The 19,299-nt window shown below is 33.4% G+C and overlaps 2 protein-coding genes across 2 annotated transcripts in view; one reads left to right on the top strand and one right to left on the bottom strand.

The window, feature by feature from the left end:
- The window catches only part of LOC126777496 (NADPH oxidase 5), a 66,030-nt gene that overhangs the window by 25,191 nt on the left and 21,540 nt on the right, over nt 1–19,299 (top strand). The gene's annotated exons all lie outside the window — the stretch shown is intronic.
- On the bottom strand, nt 7,651–8,770 carry LOC126777585 (uncharacterized). The gene has a single exon (XM_050500654.1). The coding sequence runs from the start codon at nt 8,572–8,574 to the stop codon at nt 7,852–7,854; it is 723 nt and encodes a 240-aa protein (XP_050356611.1). The 5' UTR covers nt 8,575–8,770; the 3' UTR covers nt 7,651–7,851.

Raw genomic sequence — 19,299 nt, 5'->3', positions numbered from 1 at the left:
TTCGCGATAATTGATTTGTGTTTACGAATCATTGCACTTTGAATATAGGAAATCTTTATTAAATTTTCATCATCAAGCAGTTTCTATACTTCAGGAGAAATTAAGTGTTTAATTTTCGTTAATAAGTTGCAGTTTTAAGTCCTAAAAGAAACTGTCTCACGGCGAATCATAAGAGAAACTGTGTTTAATCTCATACTCATAGTTCGATGACGATAATCCGACATAACCTGAACCGATGGACCGACGGCAGCGAGTGTTTTACGATCAAGTCCAGGCTTCTACTGAAAACTTTTAACTCAACAATCTTACAACTTTGCAACCTCGGAATCTGCAGTCGTAAAAGCTTAAAACACTGAACTTAAATATAATATAATTGTCGTTTAATAAATCAATTTATATATTTTTTATTGTAATAGGCGAGCAGAGTGTGGCATGGGTAACCTGATAGTAAGTGGTCACCACCGCCTAAAGACATTGTTACTATAAGAAATTTTAACCCACGCCACCAATGCTATTTTCCTAAGATATTATGGCCCTTTTACTTGTAGTTACTTGTTCACTCACTATTTAAACCATTACACATTTTAATAAGCATTGCTGTTTGGGATAGAATATGTGATGAGTGGGTGGTACCAACCCAGACGGGCTTGCACAAAGCCCTTCCACCACGTATATCAAAGTTAAAGTGATACGTCCAGTGTGGCTGCACTCTGACAACTACAGGTTCGCTGCGTGATTGATAGATTTAATTATATACTTTTTATGGAAACCGGACGCTTGTTAGCCGCGAGATATTGATCAACGATGCCTGCGTCTGCGCCTCACCCGCTCTCGCCGGGACGTAAACGGCGAGATTGTATCTGTTGTAGATTTTAAAACGAATTTCTCAAACCACTGAATCTCTTTGTGTCGAAAATAATTGTACTTGTATTGAGTAAGAGAGACATATTAATTAATTTGAGTAGAATTGCTCAGTGTACTTACGAGTTGTGACAAATACTTTAGTTAATAACTCTTACATCTAATTTCTAAATCGTTGGTCAAACTCAGGTTAACTAATTTGATCTTAATCTGATAGCTCATTGGTCACCTATTGCGCCACCGGTTGCCATTAGATGCCGGCGAAAAAAAAATACAGTAGATTATTATTTAATTATTTATTTATATACCCTTTTGTAGTTGTTTAAACAGAGTATATGTACGTACGTATGTACAGACACAGCAATTTTTTATTATACTTTATAGTAGTAAACACAGCTACAGTCTTAACAATATTACAACATGGATTATAGAATATTAATATTTAAAATCAACATAACAATGCATGCGTTACAAGTGATTTTAAGCAACGCCTCCCCACTAGCATTGTTTGATCGAGTTATGATAATTCAAGCTTAGGTTTAATTCACACTGACGATTTGTAAGACGACTTTAGACGTATTTAGTGGGTTGGATACACATGTGGCATAATATCATCCCAAATGATTTCATCTCAATTTTCCTTCCACCGCACAACACGAAACGTATTATAAAATCTTGATAACTCAGTGTTCCTGTGGGTTTTTCGGGCTTGAACGGACAATCTTAGATTCAAGTTCACGTATTCTAGGCATGTCATCTTAGCTCTTGTTATAATCGCATTTTTTTTTTTTTTTTATAGAATAGGAAGGTGGACGAGCATATGGGCCACCTGATGGTAAGTGGTCACCAAACGCCCTTAGACATTGGCATTCTAAGAAATGTCAACCATCGCTTATAGCCAATGCGCCACCAACCTTGGGAACTAAGATTTTATGTCCCTTGTGCCTGTAATTACACTGGCTCACTCACCCTTCAAACCGGAACACAACAATATCAAGTATTGCTGTTTTGCGGTAGAATATCTGATGAGTGGGTGGTACCTACCCAGACGAGCTTGCACAAAGCCCTACCACCAGTAGTATGCCAATAGAAAAGATATTTATGAATTTTGGTTAGCACTCATATTAGTATGTGTAGTTAGACATTTCAATTTCGTTTAACTATTACTGTCTAATACAATAATGTTGAACGAGTAAATACATTGCCAATATTAATTGTGTATTGGAAATAATTTTGTTGTGGCGTTGTTTTATTCGGTTACTCAAATAAAGTAATTATAATTATAATGTGATATTATATTTATTCCCGAAATAAATTTAATTCTAAACTGTATTTAGCTATGCGGTGTGCAACCATACCATATTATACCATTTACTAATAATATAAGCAGATATAAAAATATATAATGTAATATAATGATAAACAAAATACACAGTTATAGGAACCATGTTATTGCCCATTTGCGTCTACAATTACAAATAATATAAAACATTAAAACGGCCTTGTCAAAGTTGTCAATGTTCACAGCGGGAAATTAACGCGTTGCTCATCGCAAGAACTCGCTCACTGCAAACATGAAAGCGCCTTGAGCAAAGAAAATACTTTACTGAGTAAACAAGTGTGAAACTCTTATATTTTCAATGTTCTACTAAAATTAAGCTTTTATAGAGACTTCTAACATATAACTGCTTTATGATAAACAACGCGATTCAAAATTAAATTAGTCACAAGATTAATCGACATGCGTTGGGATAACTTTGCTTTTCTTGCAAGTCTTATTTTTGTTGTTTTTATTTTAATTTTAGTTATAGAAAATATAAATAAAAATGACTGTTCATAGATTAATAATTAAATAATGAAAGTTAAATTAAATTCGATAATATTATTTTTACTGCAAGACCACGTGTCGTTTTTACACATTTGCATATTCGAAGTTTGATGAGAGAATGTCATCCATCGAATATACATTTGAAGTTCCATGCCTTCTCCACGAAAGGAATGAATACGCTTTTTATTTAATATCCACAACCGATTTGTCCGGGTCTTTGATTCGAAAATAACGTATAAGTATGTACGTTATTTTTGATTCGACATTCTAAATCTAAGGATTTTTGGTGATCATAAAAATTACAATTTTAAAATTTTGTTGGCAGAATGACACGCCTCCGGTGTTTTTGTGTTTATTTAATTTACTTCTTCATTGACCCTGAATGTTGACCACATCTCTTAGCAGCGAGACATTTACAGATTGTTAATTAACGTCGCTTTTATATCTATAATTAATGTTATCCAATTAACTAAATGAATGTAAAGTAACTTTACAAATATCGTTCAGCGAGACATGTTAATAGGGTGTACTATAAACATGTCGGTTTGAAATAGCAAGGCTGCCTGTCCAGATTATTAGAGCTTAGATCTGATTTAATATCTAGATCTTAAAAGGTAACCACTATTTCTCAATATTTTACGATTGTAAAGTCGATTAATTTGCTTTGATATCACGTGAAATCATGTTCTCTCGTATGACAAAACAATTAATCTTATGCGATTACTTTTATTTAAACTTAAAATTTCAAGATCGATTTTTTTTGCAACGTTTCCATATGTCACGTTTTCTGGGTTTTCACTTCTATCACGAGGTGCACACGCCCTTTGCTGATTAGATTTAACCTTATATTATTAATAGATCTAGATCTTAGAACTGTAAGGTATATAGCGTATAAAGTATATATGTATTAATTTGTGAATTTTTTGAGAATCTGATAATTAGAGCCTATCCATGATAGAGTCATTTCTATCGATTCGAATCGCTTTTATAACATCCAGAATATCCGTGTTGTGTCTTTTGTGCTATTTTCATCAATTTCCCTCGGCGTCATCAGTATCGTTGGTATACACGAAGTTCGTGTGACGCGTTATTGGAACCACTGCATGCGTATGCAGTCGTGCAAATGTAGCTTTTTCTTCACAAGTTTTATAAAGATGACCATATCGTGATCCAGTCGTTAGACCTCATATGTTTTGACTCCAAAAAAGCTTTATAACAATAAGTTATAAAAAATATTATTTAAATAAATATATGTATGTACATTTATTTATTTATTTATATACTCTTTATTGCACACCAATATAGACAAAAATAATAGGAGTAAAACAAAACAAAGAAAAGAAAAATGTACAATAGGCGGCCTTATCGCTAAAACAGCGATCTCTTCCAGGCAACCTTTGGTAGAGGAGAGAGATAGGATGGTAGGGGTGTACAATTATTTAATACATAAAAAAAAATAAAAATAGATACAATATATATATGTATATATACGATACATAAATAAATATTCCATAAATATATAATTATATAATAATATAATATACATACACATTATAAATATATACATTTACATACTATAGATACTTACATAATAAATAAAATATTTAATTGCAGTATTTCTTCATGAAGCAAGATAGTGCTCTTTTATCATTTTTTTAAAAGAAGTAATAGTTGGTGCACGTCTTGCTTCTAGTGGAAGAGAGTTCCAAAGACGAATTGAATGGACTGTAAATGAGTCACTATAAAAAGATGTTGTATGAGGTGGTATTTTTAAAATCAAATTCTCTTCAGAACGAAGATTATGGCTATGTGAAGAACTAAGAAATTGAAAACGTTCTTTTAGATATGAAGGAGAAGACGGATTGAACAGAATACAGTACAGAAGTTGAAGGATGTGAGTATTCCTGCGAAGCCGGATTGGGAGCCACTTGAGCTTTTTACGAAATTCAGAAACGTGATCATATTTACGAAGACCAAATATGAATCGGATGCAAAGATTTTGGAGACGCTCAAGTTTATTAAGTTGCTCCTCTTTTAGATCAAGATAACATGCGTCAGCATAATCGAGAATTGGTAGTAGGAGTGACTGTGCTAACATAATTTTTGTAGGGATGGGTAGAAAGTTGCGTAACCTTCGAAGGGAGCCAAAGGCTGCAAAAATTTTTTTACTAACCTCACTTATCTGTGGTTCCCAAGACAGGTGCTGGTCAAAGGAAATTCCCAAATTCCTAGCTGTAACACTGAACGGTATGTTAACACCGTTAAAGTGTACAACCGGGAGATCCGAAAAAGATATACGAGAAATTAATTTTGAACTACCAATAATCAGCACCTGTGTTTTATTTGGGTTTACTCGTAATCCAAATGCAGTAGACCACTTAGAAATATTTAATAAATCATTATTAACTAAATGTATAGTTTCAGGAAGGTTCGCAATTTTACTTTGTGAATAGATCTGAAGATCATCTGCATACAGGTGATAGAGAGAAGATATATGAGAAGTGATGGTACTTATAAAGACCGAAAACAAGAGGGGAGACAACACGCCACCTTGTGGAACGCCAGCAGTTATAGGAGCCCATTCTGAGAAAGAATCTTGAACTCTTATCCGTTGCCGGCGCCCATACAAGTAAGAATGAAACCAGTCAATTACTTTAGCAGATATGTTAAGAGAACACAAAATAGCAAGAAGAATATCAAAGTCTACAGTGTTGAAAGCATTACTAAAATCTAATAATGTCAACACAGTAACCTGTTGATTATCCATTCCTAATCTAATGTCATCAGTTATTTTGATCAGAGCCGTAGTCGTACTATGACCAGGACGAAAGCCAGATTGTAAAGGATTCAATAGGACATTTTTTGAAAGGTATTGGTTTAATTGATTGTGAATAAGGCGCTCAAGTACTTTAGACAGGAAAGGGAGAATGGATATAGGACGATAATCAGTGTAAGATGAAGGATTTGTTTTTTTGGGGAGGGGGATGACTTGTGCGTCTTTCCAGGATTCAGGGAATTCACAAAGGATAATGGATTGGTTTAAAATATGTGTGACTACAGGAATTATGATATCTAGGATTGGGAGGATCATCTTACGACTAATGCAATCCGAACCAATAGCATCAGAATTTATTGCTAAAATGTTCTTCTTAACATCACTATCAGTAAATTGACTAAAGAAAAAAGGAGAATTTTCAGAAGTTGATTTAGCAGAAATTTCTTTTAAAGTATTAGACTTCACAGCAGTGTCGAAAGTTTGAGAGGACGAAAAATGATTATTTAATTCATTTAAATTAATATTGTGAGTATTTATATTTTTAGATGATTTTCCAACTCCTAAGGACTTGAGAAATTTCCAGACTCTAGCTGACTCCTCTTCCTCAGCTATAGATTTATGGATATGGCGTCGTTGACTATCTCTACATAGCATGTTGCAGCGATTGCGAACCTTCAGATACTTGTCGCGATTTGTGTCAGTCGGATTACACCTATACTTAGCCTTGGCAATATTCTTTCTTACTTGGAGCTTCTTTATTTCTGGGGTGAGCCAAGGTGCAGGAAGGTGTTTTAGCCGGACAGGACGAATTGGTGCATGTAAATCATACAGTTGAGTTAATAGGGAATTAAAAACTGTAACTTGCTCATTGACTGTATCAACATTTAAAATAACACTCCAATCAATGTTGGCAGCATCCTCCCGCAGACTATTCAAATCCATTCCACCAAAATTACGCTGCAGAAGAATTCTCGATTTTGCTTTGGGTGGTTTGATTTTATAGGAAAGATAAAGAAGATCATGATATGAAAAAGCAAGGGCGGAGCACTGCCCATGCTTTTCAACATGATCAACGGAAGAGACCAAAATTAAGTCGAGAAGAGAAGGGATAGAGTTAGGGAAGGAATGAGTAGCAGATAGGGGTAGGATTTGTAAATCTGCACTATTCAGTACAGATTTCAACAGACTAGAGCGATGGTCATTTTTTAAGAGACATGTATTAAAATCTCCCATAAGAATGGTATGGGCATACAACGGTTTAAATTGCTCTAGAAGGATTTCAAATGATGAAAAGTAATCGACCGTGAGGTTAGGACTATAGTAAACACCTAATAACATCTTAATATGACCAAAGATAACCTCAATAAAAAGGTGTTCAGCCCCTTCAACGGACAGAGGTGTCGATTGACTTATAATTGAAAATGGAATGTGAGAACGGAGATAGATCGCCACTCCACCACCTGCCCGACCTACACGGTCGTTACGGATCAAATGAAATCCAGGAAGAGAGTAGGAAGTAGAAGGTAAGCAGGGTTTAAGCCAGGACTCAGATACGAGGATAGCATGTATTTTATTGCAATCGAATGATGATAACATATCAGGATAATGTGCAGGAATACTCTGAGCATTAATATGGATAACATTAAAATATTTTAGACAGTCTGAGAATAAAGAATTTATAGTTTCACCGAGCGAAGGGATACTATGAAAGCTGTCATTACTGCTCAATCCATCAGAAGAAAAAGAAAGAAAAGTTTCGTCCAAATCGTCATTGTTTCTAGACATTTTTAAATTAAATATTCAGCAAATAAAATAAGTAAAAATATAAAGATAAATATATAAAATATATATGTAAGATAATAATAATATATATTAATTCTATAATTACAAAATAAAAATAGGTAAATGAATAATTATACGTTAATTAATTTCATATGAACACTCACCCGCCAATTGCCTAGGAATAATCACTTAAACACAAACATAACAAAATAGAAACAATAATAACATTAAAAACTAACATTAACAAAAAAAAAAAAAAATCAGATATTTATCAGGCTGCCATAACAACAATTTTTACTAAAAAGGAATATTATTATATTATATCTATATTTATCTATTATCTATCTATATCGAATATGAAAATGAAGTAGACGATGACGATCTTTATAAATGTCTAGTATAGAACTAAAAAACTAACCATCCAAAGCAAGAAAACTATGGCGCCTGATTGACAAACGTCAGAATGACGTTAACTTTTAACTAAATAGATTCGTAAATAGTTTTACACAACACAAAAATTAAATCGAAAGCAGGTAGACAGAGAAATAATTTTAAAATTATAGAAAAACAAACAATAATAAGAAGAAAGATAAATATAAAATAACTATTTCTTAACTACGCGCTTTGACCTCTGCAATACAACTTTATCGCTAGTGTTTGTGATGGGAATTTTTTGGACTGGGGACTTACAAGTTGAAATCGAGTCAAGATCAGATAAACATTCGGCACGATGTCTAGATCCATCTGGGGCGATAATGTGTATCAAACCGTCTCGTGTCCAACACTTGTTGATGCCGAACCGCTTCCTGGCCTCCAAAAACACATTGTGTCGGCTTTTCGTCAGGAACTCTGACTCTGTGACACCGGTGCCCTTCAACTTCGTTTTGGCGAACCAGACCTTATCCCTAATAGCAGTCTCGGTAAATTTGACCACTATAGGTCTGGGCTTGCTGTCCAAAGGTCTTCCCAAGCGATGACAAGATTTGATACTGCTGGTAGAAAAATTTGGCAAGGCCAAGTGCTCCGCAACAAGGCTGGTAACGCGAGCAGTGGCATCCTCGGATCTCTCTTCGCTAACACCATGGAAAAGAAGCACTTTTCGACGTCTCTGCATTTCAGTCCGATCCATTTCCCTGGCGAGAAACTCAATTTGTCGCTGAAGTCCACTTAGTGCAGTGAGAACAAAAGACTTAAAAGAATTGAACTCCGATGAAAGAGAAGGCACAGTCGCAGGTGTTGTTGTCCTCTGTAAGTCTTGCTGGAATTCATTCATACGGCTGTTGAATAAGTCGGTCATTGCAGCCAGAGACTCCTTGATAGATTCCATTGTTGTTGTGTAGTTTTAAAGTGACAAATAGTTCAAGTGATAAGTAATTTTAAAGAGGATTCACTATCTGGTGGGTAGAGTAGGTCACATACACATAATATATTATAAATTAACTTGTTTTAAATAAATATTTATACTATAAAAATAAAAAAATCTTTAAGAGCTTTTAAAAGTGGTGTTGCTTGTTTTTTTACTCCTACCCTTTTTTTCTTACATTACTTGCACCATTTCTTGTGAACTTATTTAATGTGACAGCTAGTGATAAATGAATCAAGTTCCAAATCTAGATTTTAGTTGACGTATTTAGACCTTACTTTAATTGACTATACGTTATTTATGGTTTAAGAATTTTGCATAAGTATATTATTAAGTATAATAATATATTGAATTAATACAATTTTTATAATGCTAGCCTGGAAAAGAAACTGGGCACATGGACCACCTAAGGGGAAGTTTACCAGTAGAAATATAAACCGCTAGTCTTTGTATTCCGGTTTGGATGATGAGTAAGCTTTTGAAACTATAGGCACAAAAACATAACATTTTAGTTCCCAAGGTTAGTGGCGCATTGGCGACTGTATCTTATACAGTTAATATTACTTACAGCGCCAATGTCTATGGGCGGTAGTGACCACTGACCATCAGGTGACCCATTTGCCAAATGCCACCAAACATGACAGCAAAGAGGGACTTTGTTCAAATATTTATATTTATTCGAAACCACTTAATATATTTTAATAAAAGACAGATAATAGCTCTACAAACAGAAGCTCTCGTCGAAAGCTGCGAATGAAGTCGCCGTCCCAGCTAGTTTCAAATGCCACTGTTCTATCAATCAAATGTCACCTAACCTTGCGTTCACCGCAACAATAACGCACTTCTATTGGTCACTTCACAGCGTGACAGTTCGGGTCACGATCAACCAATCATAGTCTGTCATTTTGTTTTAAATGTACAAATATTTTTCAATTATCTGTGCCCCGCCTGACTAATGAATAACGACTCATTTTGTAGGGCAGCTCTCGATATATTTATTGTCTACTTAATAATTCCTATATTATAAATAGGTAAGTTGTGTTAGTTGGTTTGTTTTTTTTTCTGTATTACACAAAATAATATATATTCGTATTTCTCGCCCATGTCTTAGAAATCAAGTAGCCCTGCATCTCATCCTTCATCATCATAACAGATTTCCTACCTCCCCTTTGAATTATTCAGAGTAAGTAAATAGATATTGCCGTCTGTTCGAACCTACATATAAAGCGTAGTCCTGGCTGAATCTTTTTTTTCTTTTTTTTATGTATATAGGCTAGCACTTAACTGGTATCACACTTGATGGAAAGTGAAGTGAAGATACAGTGTAAGGGGAGCGCGCTTGCTTAAAATATGCCTATTCCCTCTTGACTTGAAGGTACCTATATTGTAGGTGGTGGAGTAAACGGTAGTGTATTTCAGAGGTGCATATCAAAAACAAGGAAGCAAATCGTTTCGTACGTGTCTTAAATACGTACGTAATACGTACGTATTTTCGATGCCTCGCAGTTCTGTGGTAAAAAGGTGACGGTGGTGAAATAACATAGTTTTTGAGAGCTAATGATTGGTACGCGTTTCAATGCCTCATTTGTTCAAAAACAAATGTCTTATGCCAATTCGTTTATGTATAATAGTCATCTTCACGCAAGCTGACTTAAACTGTAAGTATTCATTATATCATTCTCTATATCATTAGCTGAAAACAACTTCACATAAAGTTAACCAAGATATTTTGTATAAAGATAGTATATGTTTCTTGAAGCACAAAGGAATACAGACAACAGATTAATTTACTAATAACAGAAGTTCCGTAATCTGTTTGACCGCTTGTTGTCCGTGTCCACCGCTGGCCAAAAGTTTGACAATATCTGACCAATTGGATTATCTTTAAATATAATATTATAATAATCTTTATTCACATAAAAAGTAACAAATTATAATGAAGTCCCTGATTTCTGAGCTGGGCTCAAGGACCTGTATTACAGAAATCAGTGTATTTAAATAAAAGTAAAATAAGAAACATATCTGCTCGCCTATATATTTCGTCATTAGTATTGAGGAATATTTAAAAATTATTGTTAAATCCAAAATACTAAAAAAATTAAACAATTGTTCAGATATTTGTTGATTTTCTTATGGGATAAATAATAACTCAATTGTATTTAATTATCTATGTAATTTGATTGTCAAAAAAGATTAACTACCGCGTTTCTTGCCGGTTCTTCTCGGTAGTAACTACATTCCGAACGGGTGGCAGTTTTGAATTTAATTAAATTTTGTAAAATGTCTAGAAAAATACTCTCAAATTACCTACTTGAATAAAATATATTTTGATTTGAATTTATTTATATCTCTGAGACAGACTGGCTCTTAAATAACAAATAGTCCGTCCATATGGCAGTTTTTAATACAAAAGTTGTTTCAATGTCAGCAGCATTTTACCCCATAAAAGAATACCGTATGGTATTGTACTATGATTGTACTGACACATATTGTATTATAAAAATAACTGAAGTAAGCTAGTTTGAGACGACACTTCACTGAAGCTTTGAATACAGAATTCGTTAACAAGAACAAGATAATTTATTTTATATTGTAATTTAAAAGCTTTTTTTATTACTAAAGTTGGTCACAAACTGCTAGCCAGCGGTGTATATGATATATGATACATTGATTAACACTCGGAAGGTCGCTGGCGACATGATTGTGGTTTTGTAGCAATCATTATTAATTATGTCTTAAACCTGATATTGAAAATCATTCATTAATTTAAATCTTATTTGGAGTTGTTACAGATTCATTAAACTAATAAATAGCTCGGATTGAGACATATGTATGTACAATTTTAAATACTGTAATTAGATCCGTGGATATATCTGTCTGTATACGCATTTTATACGAATCGCAAGATAGAGTTTAATGGACCACGATGGGAAGTTGTTTTACATATGGCCTATGTATATTACTAGTGTATATAATTATCACGAGATAATATTCCAATATTCGAATCAATTCGGGTCTCGTAGACGATTCAATCGTTATATACAATTTGTATATACGAATTAAGTGAGCATGACTTAATAGAACACAACACAAAGTTACACGAGTACATATAACACTGGTCATTACAACACACTGACAAATGATCTTGAATAAGACCAGCATCCTCCGCAATAATTAAATACAAGAGTAATCTACGATAATAATCGTGTTTTCGATTATTCGGAACAGATCAATCCGTCAATGCTTCATTGATCAACGTTTTAGAAGGTCATAAGGTAATAAGCTACTGTAATTATCTATACATAAAATGAATGTGTGTGCCTTGTTGTGATGGTGTCTGCTCTAAAAAAATATAATTCCTTTTTTTTTGTTTTTAAGCGTTTTCTGTAGGGTACTCTAAATATCGGAGTCATATTCTACCCGTGGGTCAGGTGGGTCAGTTAGTTATCTATATACAAAATGAATATTTATTTGTTTGCCTCGTACGCAATCCTAAGCAATTCATCCGTCTGAATTGAAACATTGTACGAAACTCGCCTGAAGGGTTCTGTTTGTAAGACAGCCGTGAATTCCACACACTTTACTATCACGAGGAAGATGAATCGGAAGTCGCTGCCCTCGCTTCTGGTCAAACTATTAAATACCGCAGCGTCTTTTTAAGTCTTCAAAAAAGGGTAACTTATTTTTAGCTGATTTAGAAAAATGAGGTTCTCAATACCCTTATATGTGTATTTTCGCTTATAATTCGCTGTAATTGCTTATAACTCGATTTTGATGATTATTTTTGCGCTGGGCTCATTAAAGCTCCAAGAAAACCTCTATCTCTATATCATTGTTATTGGACATTGTTAATATTTCATTGAAAGTGTATACTTTCAATGAAATATTTTTAATGAAAGATTTTTCAAACTATTTGTCTGAATGTATATTCCGACAAATAGTTTGAAAAATCTTCGCGGTACAATCTACATTTCGAACCGGCGGTAGCTTTACATTTAATTCAGTAGTATAACATGACGATTTAAAAGCCATTGCTCGTGTGAGTTTACTTGGATAACTGTTTATCCAACTAAGCTCCCGATTTGATTTAAAATATATATATTGTAGCCTGAATAATGTATTATTAGTTGATAGTTAACAAGTAATGTGCCAGCCCTACATTTAACCAAACCTCTCCTAAATACTACTGTATTGTACTGTCAGGCAAACCATCGATTTGCTCACTGATTTATGATTCAACGATTCGTTGATTTATGATTCAACACAATGAATCAGCCTAAGTGACGGCTGATCTAATATTTCATGTCGAAAACTTGCTTAGATAATTTATATATCGGTAAATGTTTGTGTTGTTTAATTGGACTTTTTGTTATTTAGACTTCAGTTATATTATGTTGTAATATACTTGTATATATGTATCGATGTATTTGTAAATACTTGATTGATAGATAGATGAACTCACAAAGTGCGAAAATTTTAACTAGAATAAAGTCAAGGCGTGCCGTACGGTTGGCTGGCTCAGCTTTGTGTCGTGGTAAATTCCAACAATACTGGTTATTTGTCCCAGAGACCTATTTGATGGTGGGCGTTTCGAAAAATAAATAAATGCCTTCAATAAAAATTGGGTGTATTTTGTTTTTTTTTTTAACAAGTTGTAATGTGCTTTTAATTGCATATATAAATAGGCATTTACGAGCAGTTAAATCGCCATTTTAAGATTATGATCACGGTATATCATTTTGATATAAGACATAATATAATATATTATATAAGCTTAATTCGAAAAAAAAACCAAAATTCAAATTTTCAGCTCATTCAGAGTGAAACTGCTTCAAATTTACTGACAGGTGAAGTTAAATAAAAGCCCACAAGAAAACAGGGACTGTAGCTCATTAATGAAATAACAAGCGTCCGCTGTTGGTCTAGTTATCTCGCAGAACTACGATGAATTTAGAAACGACGAAGAATTTACAGTGCCGAAAATGAATGATTATGTTCAATTTTTTTTCTATAGTTAAATAAATTATTATGTTTTAAAAAATACCTTTAGAGTTGTGCAAAAAATTGTGAAAAAACTTTTTACTTTATATTGTATAACTAGCTGCCCGTCTCGACTTTGGACGGCTAAAATAAAATATAATCGATTTTAGTACACGTTAAAAGCATGAAAATTAATCCAGCCGCATAGGAGCAGTTCAGCGACATAAGAGTGTATAAATTATAGAAGAATTTTATATAAAGATTAGCAATAGTTATTATGTATTTTACTGGTGGTAGGGCTTTGTGCAAGCTCGTCTGGGTAGGTACCACCCACTCATCAGATATTATACCACAAAACAGCAGCACTTGGTATTGTTGTGTTTCGGTTTAAAGGGTGAGTGAGCCAGAGTAATTAAAGGCACAAGGGACATAACATCTTAATTTCCAAGGTTGGTGGTGCATTGGCGATGTCTATGGGCGTTGGTGACTACTCACCATCATTTATCGTCCACCTACCTATATATAAAAAATACTAATACTATATAAAAAAAACTTGCACTTTTTTTAAAGAATATATATGTTTGTTTATACCGTATACTATAATTACTGTAACGTTTTATAGCTCCACAGATCGCTCCTAACCAATGGACATGCCACTTCTAGCGTAATCTTACATCAATGGCTCCAGCAGGCAGGTGTCGCCATAAATAGGCCTGACTAACTAGGCTTATCGTACTCCTTCATAATAAATAACGTCGGCACGGCCGTCTATCTGTCCTGTTCGACATATGCTTAATGGATAAATTTTTCCTTAATATATTTCCATAAGATTATAGTCATACAAATTTTGATTAACAATGATTAATGGCTAGCGCCCACCAGATATTAATTATATTACAGTTGAGCCTCGTAAGTCTTAGTTTGGTATATAATAATATGGTATATAATAATAGTGTAATTATATAGGTACACTTAATCAACACAATAAATACTATTTTTACTTAGATGATGTACAAGTTTTTCAATTTTGTAGAAATAATAGAATTTTGTAGGAGATATAATAAAATATCCTTTACAAATTTCAGACATAGATTACAGTATACAATAAACTATCTTCGTAATTACAGAATACATGGAGAAAATTTTAAGCCAAATTCAAAATCTTTAATCAATGTTATAAAAACTTTATATTTACGTTGATTATTACTCGTCCGAAATCCACTTCGAAATGAAACACTCGACACAAGAAAAAAAATATATAACCGGGATTTATCCTTTCAAACGTTATTCACAATACATTTGTTTTTGAAATGGCCTGGAGGCGATCGTTTAACTCTCAAGGCGAGTTTACATCTTTATCTAAATCAGCCTTTAAGGCAAATATAAATATGGAATTGTTTTAAATTGTTATATAATAAATATAAAGTACATTGAAGTACAGATAATCCTTGTCGGTATTAAGAAATCAAATTCAAGACAATAGTGCGCCGAAGTTTCGTAAGAGCTTTGGTACGCTTAGAACTACGTCAACTTGCGATCGTCTCAAGTTATTCTTGTTACAGATATAATAAATATAAAATATATTTGTTATTTTAATATACTTTAAAGTAGAAGTTTTGGCTCTGTGGTGTGTAAATGTGGCGCATTGAAAATGTTAGTGTTGGATTACATTTTATAGAACCAATGTCTATGGAAGACCACCTTTCATCAGGTGGCCTATTTGAAAGGTTTTCGAACTATTTTAAATAAAAAAGAACAAATATTATCAATTGAACAAATACCTAAATGAAGCTTAAATTATTATTTCTTATGAAAAAAGCGTAAAAAAAAATCGTTGATCTAAAATACATATTTTTTACTTTAAAGTAATTATAAATATCGGTAATCGATATAATTACTTAAAAGTTAATTAACGCACTTAGATTGCAAAACGTTTTATAAAGGCAAGGACAATATATTTGTATAAAATTAATATAAAGTTGCACGTCTGCGCTGTGACATTGAGGTTAATCTTCGGGTCACGCGCGGAGCGTTTAACTGTATCCGCGCATTTAGCTTAACCGAGATCGATAAAGGGTAATAAATTGTATAACACACTCTTTATCGCATCTTACTTTACTTGCTGTATTTATTATTTTAAGTTTAAGGTGGTTTGGTACTTTAGTAAGTTAGTCAGACACATGAGTTATCTTAGTATATCTTTTTTTGGAACATAATGGATATTACAGAAGCAGATATTTTAATCTGGGGAGCTTAAAAAATATATTTTATTCAAGTAAGTTATCATTAAGTAAGTCAGTTATAAGAATTAAATGTAAAGCTACTAGTGATTCGAAATGTACCCTACGGAACAAAACCGATAAGCTCATTAGTAACTTGCAGCAAATAAAACTACATAAATAAAATTAAATGTCCATATCATGTATACAAATTAAGAACTAACGCCACGCTTTTTAATCAAACAGGTAATAATAATATCCATAGATTTATTGCGTCAGACATAGTACATATATGATGAAATATTTAAAAAAAAATCGTGAGTACGTCTCGTAGATTCATTTGGCGCAGATCGCTAAATCGAAATAGCCTAATACATATGAATCTTAATCGAAGCTTTTGTATTCAAACTCGAGCGTACTGACGTAACTGGTGCTCATTAGCTTCACTGTAGATCTGCGACCGTGAACGCTGCTATGGCACTCTTATTCAGTCAGTTAATTATTTATCAGCACTGGATCACCAACCCGCATTGGAGCAGCGTGGTGGAATAAGCTCCAAACCTTCTCCTCAAAAAGGGAGAGGAGGCCTTAGCCCAGCAGTGGGACATTTACAGGCTGTTACTGTTACTGGCTTTAATTAACTATACAACCTGCAAAAGCGTGGGCCTAGTTAAAGGATATACTTATTCATTTATTTTATTTACACGGCGATGGCACACTTACACGAAATAGGTAATATAAATAAATTAAAAATTACAGGTATCACAAAAGGAAAGAGATAATACAGATAAAACAACATAAATAAACATTATATTAAATGTATATAATATATAAAATTAATTATTCACTAGGGTTATGTGACTATGTCAATATGATCATTATATTGTATATCCACATTCATATATATGTGAGGTGTAGTTTATAACAGGCTATAACTCTTTTAAAAAGCAATTAGTTCACACTAAGATTTAATTAAAACCAATATATAGGTTTGAGATATAAAATTGAATTTTACCGCTTTTGTATGTATTGATAAATATTAAATATAAAGTTGGAAGGAAGGGAAGAGAACGAACTACGTTGCTGCCGGATACATGTCTTAGAATAACTTCCGATTTATGTGTGTTCTCGTGTGGTGATGAAGTGTGAACATATATTATTGTTATTAAAGTATAATTATGTATAATAGTAAACAAACTTGATAGCGTATTGGCTAGCCTGCTCGGCTGCATTTAATGAGGTCCCCACTTCGACGGGCCCATAAAAATTTAATTTGTAATAGAACGGAGCTAGGAAAAGACACGCGCACGATGATAATACTACGAGTATTATCATACCTACCTAAGCAGCTGGTTAGTCTTTGAGAATGACCGTTGTAGACGAAATTGATCAAAGGGACACAATATTAGTTTGCTTCTTTGTTTGTTGTTTATTCAACTTGACATATGTACATGAACGCAGACAAAGTCTTTAATAAAAATATAATTCTATCTTAAGCCGAGATGGCCCAGTGGTAAGAAATCGTGAATCTTAACCGATGATCGTGGGTTCAAACCCGGGCAAGCACCACTGAATTTTCTTAATTTGTTATTATAATTCATCTCGTGCTTTACGGTAAAGGAAAACATCGTGAGGAAACCTGCATGCGTGGAATTTCAGTGAAATTCTGCTACATGTGTATTCCACCAAGCCGCATTGGAGCAGCTTGGTGGAATAAGCTCCAAACATTCTCCAAGGTAGAGGAGGCCTAAGCCCAGCATTCAAAGGCTGTTCTAGTACTGTTACATGATTCGTAAATATTGTAACAGCAATGGAAATAACAAACACTATAATGTTCGTTCGTTTCAAAACAAAATACCAATTATAATTTATGAGAAACGCATTAACATTGATCTAAATACAGCGTTCGTCACACAAAGGGCACACTTCTGTGCCACATTTAAATATAATAGCTTACTTATCTATATATCTATAAATAAAATCGTTAAAGTGTCTGTTTATGCAAATTTTCTAAAGATTAATGATGGTTGAATGTCATTATTAGACTGCGATACCTTGTTGCATTATGTCTTAAAACAATATTAATAGTAAAATTGGTTCCTCGTTGGTCTAGTGGCGAGTTTATAAAGCTACAGGTTCCAAGGCTTTGGGTTCAAACTCCGAGTACCGTAAAAGCCTGTGAATGTCCCACTGCTAGGCTAAAGGCCTCCTCTCCTCTTTTTGAAGAGAAGGTTTGGAGCTTATTCCACCACGCTGCTCCAATGCGGGTTGGTGGAAACTGCGAGTGAGATTAGTAAAATGTTATTAAGTTTTTATTAAGATTTTTTTAATAGCAGCCCTGAGGTAAAATGGTTTAATATCCAACAAGTAAAGCCTTTGTTCCTGCGCCCAAGCTATATCGTGTCGGATTTGGATTGTAGAGTGAGCATTTTATAAGATTTCTTGCCCAATTGTCCAGTATGCGTTGAGTATAGTCACCGTGATCGAAGTCGTCACCATCAACAGTTTATACTCATTGCGATTTATTCAGTTGACACGAGAACTCGTATTTACTTTACTTTACTTTTTTTTAATAATATAATAATAATCATTTATTTGCATGAAACACAGTTTTACAGATGTTATGACTTCTTTGTAAGTCTCTAATACATTTCGCCCACGATAGGCACGCAAATATATTTGTTAACAAGTAATTGTTTGTTAATAAAATAAAGTTTTTGTAAACGCTAATATTTCTAACTTAAAAAAAAAAAATTATCCAAAATTATCCATTTACTAATATAATATTATATTCTACACAAAGAGAAAAATCTCTGACCATATTTTTTTTTTAATATTTTTATTTTAACTGATAATAAAGTAATTACAAATAACACGTAATAACATAAAAAGTTCACACTATTATAAAATATATAATATTAAATATGAAACGTCAAATAATAGTAGTCAGTTAGACCAAAATGCTGTTAACGAACGAGCTTAAGTTTAAACGAAGAAATCTAATTCGGTTAGGAAGCTATGGAACCGAGTGATTTAGTGGATAGATAAGTTGCCCATAATACCTCAGAAGCCATCATCGGAGTGCCTCTAATATGGCTCACCGTTATACGAAAACTTTGTAAAATAAGGACATGTTCGAGAACATTATGAGTACCAGCATTATGTTACCAACATTGTCAAAGTAAAAAGTAGCAAACTAAAATCACACATAAAAAAAACGGTTAGACAGTCAGATATTATTTAAAAAAACTCAGCCTGGTGGACTTACAAAGTTCAATTCGGGTCTATGGGATTTCTATCGTTTGTGGAAGTTCTGTACGTAAATTGACGCGAAATACAAAATAATTCATCTATTGATGTAACTTGTGTACGCTCCGCTGATGCCCCATCCGGCTTATATAAAAAAAAACTATTAATTCTAATCTATAATGATTACGATACATTCCTTATTCAATTCCAATTCAACTTTGACTACTCTATATTTATTCGG

Source organism: Nymphalis io, chromosome 23 (assembly GCF_905147045.1).
Source record: "Nymphalis io chromosome 23, ilAglIoxx1.1, whole genome shotgun sequence".
Classification (NCBI taxonomy): domain Eukaryota; kingdom Metazoa; phylum Arthropoda; class Insecta; order Lepidoptera; family Nymphalidae; genus Nymphalis; species Nymphalis io.
Note: the sequence above shows the minus strand (reverse complement) of the source record. Positions and strands in the feature narration are given on the sequence as shown.